Source organism: Macrosteles quadrilineatus, unplaced genomic scaffold (assembly GCF_028750875.1).
Source record: "Macrosteles quadrilineatus isolate MER2022 unplaced genomic scaffold, UCM_ALF_1.0 Scaffold_7__1_contigs__length_78375512, whole genome shotgun sequence".
Lineage (NCBI taxonomy): Eukaryota > Metazoa > Arthropoda > Insecta > Hemiptera > Cicadellidae > Macrosteles > Macrosteles quadrilineatus.
Window position 1 is genome coordinate 68,609,887 of NW_026542600.1, and position 8,853 is coordinate 68,618,739.

The window sequence follows — 8,853 nt, forward strand, 5'->3', positions numbered from 1 at the left end:
AGCTTGGGTTGATATGTACATAAAATTAAAGGCCTGTTAAACTAAAAACCATGCCGCAAACCGGACCTCAAATGGACAATCGAGCCAAAAATGGCAGCTATCAAAGATTCATTGAATTTGCAATGTAATTATACGCTACCTCCTCAGGGGGCGCCCGCAAGAAAACGGAAGAAAATCATAAACGTAAGCACAGGTCAATATGCATATTAAATTAATAGTATATTACGTTACTAGTCCTGAAAATAAGTGTTTACCGGACGAGTGTGGTGTTCCCGTGCGAGACGAAGTCGAGTACAAGTCCCGGCCACGTAAAGAGAGAAAATGTCCAGTTAGACCCGGTCAGGCCTAATCCACTGTTGTCAAAACATAGCTATTGTATTGTTGTGAAACCGAGGGGGCACGCTACCCCATCCCAGCGGTCATTGCTACTGCCTCCCTTTAATTCTTAGAAATAACTCGGGCCAGTACAAATTCTATAAATCGACTAGCCAATTAACGAAGCGACGTAGAATTGCGATTCAAATTTTGTGATATTCGTCTTCACTTTGTGAATAAAATGACCTGTCACTTAATTATAGGCGATTACCCGTTCGATTTATAGAATTTGTACTGGCCCGAGTTATTTCTAAGAATTAAAGGGAGGCAGTAGCAATGACCGCTGGGATGGGGTAGCGTGCCCCCTCGGTTTCACAACAATAGCTATGTTTTGACAACAGCGGATTAGGCCTGACCGGGTCTACCTGGACATTTTCTCTCTTTACGTGGCCGGGACCTTTCGTGATTACCATACGAGTCCGGTACACACATTTTGGACGAGCTACGTACGATAGTTTACGTCATACTACTAAATCCGTACAAATCCTTATATATTACCACCGACTAAAGGACTAACAATTACTAGTCATAGCCTCCAAGAGAGATTATATTTTTGTTTATAACCACTCATTGCCAAATATAGTATAATCAACTGTTTCTGGTGTCCGGTAAAACTCATTACAGTACAGTAGTACGCAATGAAACCCCATTTGATTAAGCTGGCGGCAAACAGCTGTTTTCTGGACTAAATCCTTGCGTGGGAAGTCCGTCAAAATAGCCTAGTGTGGCTAGTCTTTGGTGTAGAATACAATGCCGCAAATTTGTGCTCAAAAGAACAACTGAGTAAAAAATGACAGCCGTTTAAAGGTTCAAAATGGCAGAGCCAAGAAATCTTTGAACGGCTGCCATTTTTTGACTCTATTTTTTGTCTATTTGAGGTCTGGTTTGCGGCATTGTTTTTATTTCAAGAAGACTTTTAATTTGATGCACATATCAAATATACGTGACATTCGATTACCATGTACACATAAAAGTAGCTTATACCAATAATGATGTGCCAAATTTGGTTTTGATATCTCTTTTCGTTTTAAAGTTATAAAATCGTCCTAAAACTTAATTGTCACCCTGTATATTCTTTGCGAGAAAAAAATGGGATATTAAAACATCCCCTCGGGATTTGTAGTGTTATAACCCCTTTCTATCGTTGGATCTGGCTGGTTAGTTTCATATGGTTCATAAGAAATATTATTTGGTCCAAATGTAATAAAAATCGGAGAATTGTTTATAGCTAACGAGTGTATGCTGTTTTTTACGTGTACAAACTACAATTTATTCAATTGAAAGGCATATGAAACAACAACAAAAATATATAAGAAACACAATTGGGGCCAACAGTGTTTTGGTTTAGATTGACTCTTAAGCGATAATATAAGAATAAAATGATCTTACAATATCGGAATAATAGTTCTTCCTCAATTTTGCTTTACCAAGTAACATTGGTAAAGTTGGTCATCGCAATCATAAATATGTTTATGATCGCTTATTTATAGTACATAATTGTTTGACCAAATTTACAAACGAATAAAATAATCGTCAAACAATTATGTACTAATTGTTTGACGATTATTTTATTCGTTTGTAAATTTGGTTGACTATCACGCATTTAATTTTCTGCAAACTCTGTAACAATAGGCTGAATAGGAACCATACGGTTGAACGAAGAAAATGGTGGATATGTAGGTTGAAACCAATTTTAGTATATGCTCTAAATAAAACCTTTTCTTTCGTGTTACGTGACCAATAATATACCAAATCTCTCGGACGTTTAATAGATATCCTGCATTCGAGCATCGAAAGGACTCTTAACCACAGCTGGATTGACCCATAAGCATGGCAAGAAGTATACACAAATGGGATAGCGCCGGGAATCTCAAATGGTGATAACAAATATTGAAGGCAAATGCAAACTTGCCTGCCGCTTACTAAACTTTTTGTAGTGAAACTTTTTTTTATAATCGGTGACCAAACATTCCCGCAATAGACCTCTACTTTTAAACAAAATAATTTCTGCTATTTTCACGGATTGAATTACAAGAAGCCATAACTTGTAGCTGTAACCGCCAACTCTTCGTTATCTGAGTTGGTGACATCATAAAAAGAGACGACAATCGGAGGACCGTGAAAGGATGATTGATGAAGCTGTATTTTATCGATTAAACCTCTATTTTACCTTACCTCTATGATACTACGTGTAACCTTTACTGGATACAGGCTATACAAATAAACGATAAACACTAACATTGACATTAATAAACCATCGTTCATAATTTGAAACGATTTACTCGGATAATGAGTTACAATAAATAGTACTTTAACGACCAAAATTCTTAAGATAGCTAATTGGCTGTCGGTCATACGACTAGAGGGTACATATGTGTTGTAACACTGAGTTTAATTTAAAAAACAAAATACGCTAGTTCTCACTGAAATTTGAGACAAGTCGATCAAAGATGGAACTGAAGACACAAGGTTCATTATGGATACCTCCTTTTAACCTTTCAATACGTTTTTTTGTGCAACCCATTGAAAAGTTAAGCGGTGGTACCCCATACTTTTGCTTTTAATCCTGTATATTTTGATATATCTGTCTCGCTGACAAGAATGTTTTGAAACCATGGTAGCCAATAATTTACCTTTAGGATTTATGGTAGATATGTAAGTTATATGTATTACTGACGTAAAATACAGTGCTTTGGCTTTAAATGAATTTTTATGTGTTTAGTGAAATTTATACTGATTGACACAAACACGCAATCAGTATAAAAGCCATGTAGCCAAGTTTAAAAATTGTCTGAAACAGTATTTGTTTAAAATTGCCCCTTATTCTCTTGAAGAGTTTTGGGAGAACAAATAAAATAAATATTCTGTCTTATGTTTAGTTCAATGAAAAACATTTTATTTTGTAAGATCTGACTCTATTCCTGTACAATTGTACTTAAATGAATAAAGGATAATTTGATTTGATTTGATTAAACACGTGAAATTGGTTTCAACGTTTATTTCAGATTGACATTTTACATGTTATTAGGACAACACATCATTACGGAAAGTAAATAAAGATACGTCTTATAACACTTTAAACATATATTTACGCTTATACTGTTACTCACAAGACGGTAAATATACGGTAAGTGGTGATCGGTTTCGATTGGACACTCCAATCATCATCAGACCCAATAGGCGAATGTCACCACTTACCATCCTTTGTATATTTACCGTCTTGTGAATAACAGTATAAGCGTTAAAATATGTTTTAAGTGTTATAAGACGTATCTTTATTTACTTTCCGTAAATTTAATAACGCGTACAATGCTGATCAAGAAGTTATTTAACACATTATTTTAAAATCTTTTGCTCTACAAATATATAAACTAAGTAGCTAAATATGTATGTATGTAAAACGTTCATCTAATCACTTTCCCCTGTATGTATCTACAACATGTAAAGTAGTTATGTAAATTCTCGTCGTTTCCCAAGTTAACTATTACGGTATAACTTCTGATATCTAAAACATGTTTCACAATTGCAGGGTGGCGTACAAGCTTGTCCCAGAAGGAGTGGAGTTCTACGAAGCCCTGGGTCTGACCATTGGCGACCGACTGCTCTACGAGAAGGCAGGGAAGGAAGACTGGAAAATCACCAGAATCGCTGCATAAACATTCAATTGTTAAAAGTCTTCACAAAATGATTAAAACTCCAATCCATTTCGTTGTACATGAAAAAAGACAAGACAACCAACGAATGAAACAACCTGTGTAAGAATGTATTGGTTTTAACTAAAAAAAAATAAAAATAATTGTCATTAATGTTTCATAGGTAGAGGAAGTATTTTTCATAAAAATATTGACATATGCAGTAAAATTCTAGACACATGACTCTTTAGAATTACCTAAGTGTTTTATTGGTCGTATGCTCATAAAGTAGAAAACAAATCGGACAAAATTAAATCCCCCGTCGCATTCACACCTGCAGATCATAGGAATTTACAGTTGCTTTAAAAAAAAAATTTATTCCAATTCAAAGCTATTTTACTCTCTATTTGAATTATATCCAAACATACGTAATCAAAAATTATATTTTGACAACTTTAAATAGACTTCGATCCATAAGCGTGTATTTAAAAATGTCCAAAAAAATCCATACAGTACGTTATTCCGGAGTGTTTTTTACCATCCAACACATTATCAACCAACTTAATAATGTTGAGTGTATTCATAAAAGTCGTCAAGTATGTAATATAGGGCACATCTAGCAGGAGAAAATAGTGCTAGTATTTGAAGTAGGTTGAATGAAGTAATTGTTGAAATAAAATTTTACTCAGTTTTGCTTTTTCACTCTTGGCACTGTTTGAGAAAGGTTTCACTTTTGTATTACAACTGTAGCAACTACTAATGACCTTTATATTCACTTTTTTTAAATAGTACGTTTACACATAGAAATCACATAGAGTGCAGATTGTTAAAGTATAAACTGAAGCAATAGTAGGATTATTTGTTAAAATAGGATAAGTATTGTCGTTCATAAAATAAATATGTTTTTAATATGAAAAGGGTTCTTCATATACCGAATCCACAATTTTTAGTGTAGTTATCAAACAAACTAAATCTATTTTACATCTTGTCCTTAATGAATGCTTGAACAGTGAAAACAGTTTCTTCAAACACTAGATTCATGTCCTCCGAAGCAGCTGTAGTGTTTCAGGAATATACATTTTTCAGTATAGACTTTGATGCTACACCGAATGTTAATAATAATCTATATGAATTTCATATTGTTGAAAATGATACGTTTATGCAGCACACATTCTAGGACATAATTTCGAATCTCATAATTCATTGTATCCCACGATTTCTAACTGTTGTTTTATATAGAAGTAACACTGCATAATGCAATTTGTAAAAAAAGACACAGTCATATTCCCTTACATCAAACCTTAACAGCATTACCAAGTAAATATTTAGATGTTTTATTAATTTTTATCCAAAACAGGCGCTTAAAAAGTTTATCCACACTTCAATCCTAGCTTATCTATGAGAAATAGTCCTTCTAGTAGAAATATTATACAAACCTACAAATGTATTTTGCATCATACACCAGTTAAAGGTTAATCCTTAATTTATGGTACCTTAAAGTTTATTACCACACCAACAAAGATTGCTTTGGAAAATACATAATTTCTTTACTTTCTTAATTTTAGTCTCATTTGACTACCCAATAATAAACAGCTGTTTTCTTTGGCTTTCAGGAATTCTTTGAATTGCTTTGTATTTGGTTTTACTCTTTCTAAACATATGATATGTTGTCGATGAGTAGTGATGTGCCAGTACCAAATTTTCGCTGTTGGTACCGATACCGGTTCCTAATAATTTATCGTTTCTCGGTACGGGTACCATCAGTACTTAATAATAGTACTCATTCTATAATGGTAATTTGAAAACGTAACAATTTTTGCGAAATATTTGTACTGTAAAAATACGTTAGCCACATACAAGAGCAGTCTAATGCGATTTATGGGTGTTTAAACGCAATTTAAGAATTATGAGTAGGTAATTAAGGGTATAAAATGCACGCTAAAATCAAATCTAAATCAATACTGCTCTTTGACAGGTATACAGTATTAATAATATAATTTTATAGAATAAATTACCATAGTTTACACACTTTTTCATGTGTGCTCAGATTTTTTATTGCTTTGAACTTAATTTGAATACGGTATTAATACGATTGCACTTGAACTAGTTAAATAATATTTCTTTCTGTCTTTAAACCTTAAACAGGACTGAGACTGTCACCGATCTTGTTGGAAATGTTTAGGTTTGTCTAATTAGACGTTTGAGCAACAAACTGACTTAATTTAATTGCAAGAATGGTCGATGGGATGCTTTGTATTGGGTATCCTATGACAAGCAAGATATCTTTATCCATCTGGTTTGAGGCATCATTTTTTTTGTAGTTTTATGCATTTACAACAACGATATAAACCAAACTGTTTTTGCTAGTAAGTTATGCCAACGTATAATAATCTTCTGTAAAATTGACTATCCCTCAGTTGATGTACTATGATGCTTAATAGAAAATTTCCCAAAGACGGAATATAAAATTTCCCATAAAGGAAATACGTTTTACCATAGGTCTCATGGTAAGACCTAAACTCGGGACCGAACTACTTTTGTCTTTTGATAACCCCAAAGACCAAAAACACAATCCGCTCTTTTTTATGTGTTTGTGTCCAATAGCTTGATAGCACGATAGCTTGAGTAATTACGACCTAATGTTTAGGTGAAAAAGGGTAACCCTTGTTTCACCCTCTAGAAAATAGTTTTGTACACTGACGTGTTTTAGTATACAGGGTGGCTGAAAAGTAACTTGCACCCCCCTTAACTTTTTAACTATTTGAGATATTTGAATTCGGTTTGCGGCAACTTGTTTGGATATGAAAGGCTACAATAATTATGGTCAGGTTTGAACATTTTGCTCATAGGGATAGCAGGGGTAAAAATTTAGCTAAAAATTTTCAAATAGCAACTATAGTCGAGTTTGGTATCATTTTACAGGCCTTGACGAAACATAACATTTAACGTAAAGAAAATAGAAATCGGACCATTAAAAACAAATTGGCAGTTCAAAATTACTTTCAAAAACCATTTTCTTAATCATTTTGAGCTGTTATTTTGTTATTATTGGTCCAATTTCTATTTACTTTATGATAAGTGTTATGTTCCGTCAAGACCTGTAAAATGATACCAAACTCGACTATACTTGCTATTTGAAAATTTTTGAGCTACCCCCTATCCCTGCTACCCCTAAGGGCAATATGTTCAAAACTGACCATAATTATTGAAGCCCTTCATATCCAAACAAGTTGCCGCAAACCGATTTCAAATATCTCTAATAGTTAAAAAGTTAAAGGAGGTGCAAGTTAATTTTCAGTCACCCTCATGGTTATTTGGATTTGAAACGTTTTGGGGCGCCATTTTGTTATTAGTGGGCCGATTTTGGTTTTCTTTATGTCAATTTGTATGTTTCGTCAAGACCTGTAAAATGATACCAATATAATTTGGAAATTTTTATTTCATTCTTATTTAAAAGAAGTAAACTCCTTTTGTTTGCTTGTTACAACAATATATATATTTAGATTTTATATATATTTAGATTTTAGATATATTTTGATCAAACTTAGCGAATTTATTAATTTATTACTAAGCTATACAACAATTCACTAAACAAACATTTGATTACCTTTCTTTTACTGTTTCATTAAACCTAAGTACTCATTAAACCTCTAAATAGGGAATACTTATGACATATCAGAGGAAATATTAACGTGAAAATCCAATGAGGATGGAAATTTGTCTGGTCTTCAGTTTTCCTGCGGCGGGGGTAACTTATTAATAATATCTTGATTAGCCTTATAAATAACAACCCTAATTTATATTAGTTATTGGGACGGATAGGCTAACTTTTATACCTTTAGTACATTAATCTTTATTAAATTTTACGTTTTTGCCAACCTATGCAAACTTCTTTACAGAGTTACAAGTAAAGTATATTTTGAAATTTCCACATTAGGTTAAAGGTAAATTAAATATAAGTAATTTACAAAACACATCTCGCATTCTAAGCTAGTAAATTAACAATGTAACCGAATAAAAAAATCTATTATAATAAAACAATTTCAATAAACAGAAAACACCCAAGTAAACACAGTAAAGTTACTTTCAGCAATTTGAACAAAACGCTCGGTAACCTTTCACAAATAACTGCAACCGTGGGATGTTTTGTATGTGACATAAAAGTCCACCCAAGAAATCATTACTGGTTCTGGTGCGGATATTTTTATAATCAGCTGATTACAACTTACTGAAACACGTGTTTCAGAGTCACGTGGAGTCCACGACCGTTTTCACATTTAATTACAAAACTGCTTTGCAAAATATTGATTGACGCTCCGTTAAGGAATTCCTGACCAGTTATTATTCATAATTAGTTATGAGTGATAGTTTTAGAGTGTATTTTAAACAGTTGGTAGAATGATTTGAACAGTCGACACTGACCGCAACAAATCATAAATATGTACTCTTGCGAATACATTAATTTCGTGTTTAACTTGTGTTCAAACAGTAGTTCATCTACTTTTGAATGTGACTGTTTTTTAAACTATCTGTTTAAACTAAGTTGCGCTTTATGGTATACCAACCACTTTAAGCAATCATAAATATTTTTGGAAAAATGTCAAGTTTAAATATTTTAAAACAAAAACTGAAACATCGTTTGTTGATAAACATATTAAATCAGCACAACACCAGATCTAGGTCAACGCTACTTCACTTGGACTGCGAAATGTAAGACCCCTAGTAGTGTTAGTAAAGTATAGCTCTCTACTAAGAGTCTAAAACTCAGCAATGCAATCGCATAAAGAATTCAAAGACTTATTTAGTCAACGCTTGCAAACATGAATCGTAACTGTAAAATCTCCAT

The 8,853-nt window shown here is 33.1% G+C and overlaps 1 protein-coding gene across 1 annotated transcript in view; it reads left to right on the top strand.

Annotated features, from left to right (window-relative positions):
- Window positions 1–4,924, top strand: part of LOC128999066 (pyridoxine/pyridoxamine 5'-phosphate oxidase-like) — a 43,163-nt gene extending 38,239 nt beyond the window's left edge. Inside the window, exon 8 of the mRNA XM_054425423.1 lies at window positions 3,905–4,924. Within this exon, the coding sequence (XP_054281398.1) occupies window positions 3,905–4,031 (127 nt within the window). The 3' untranslated portion in view covers window positions 4,032–4,924. The remainder of the gene's footprint in view (window positions 1–3,904) is intronic.
- The last annotated feature ends 3,929 nt before the right edge of the window (window positions 4,925–8,853 follow it).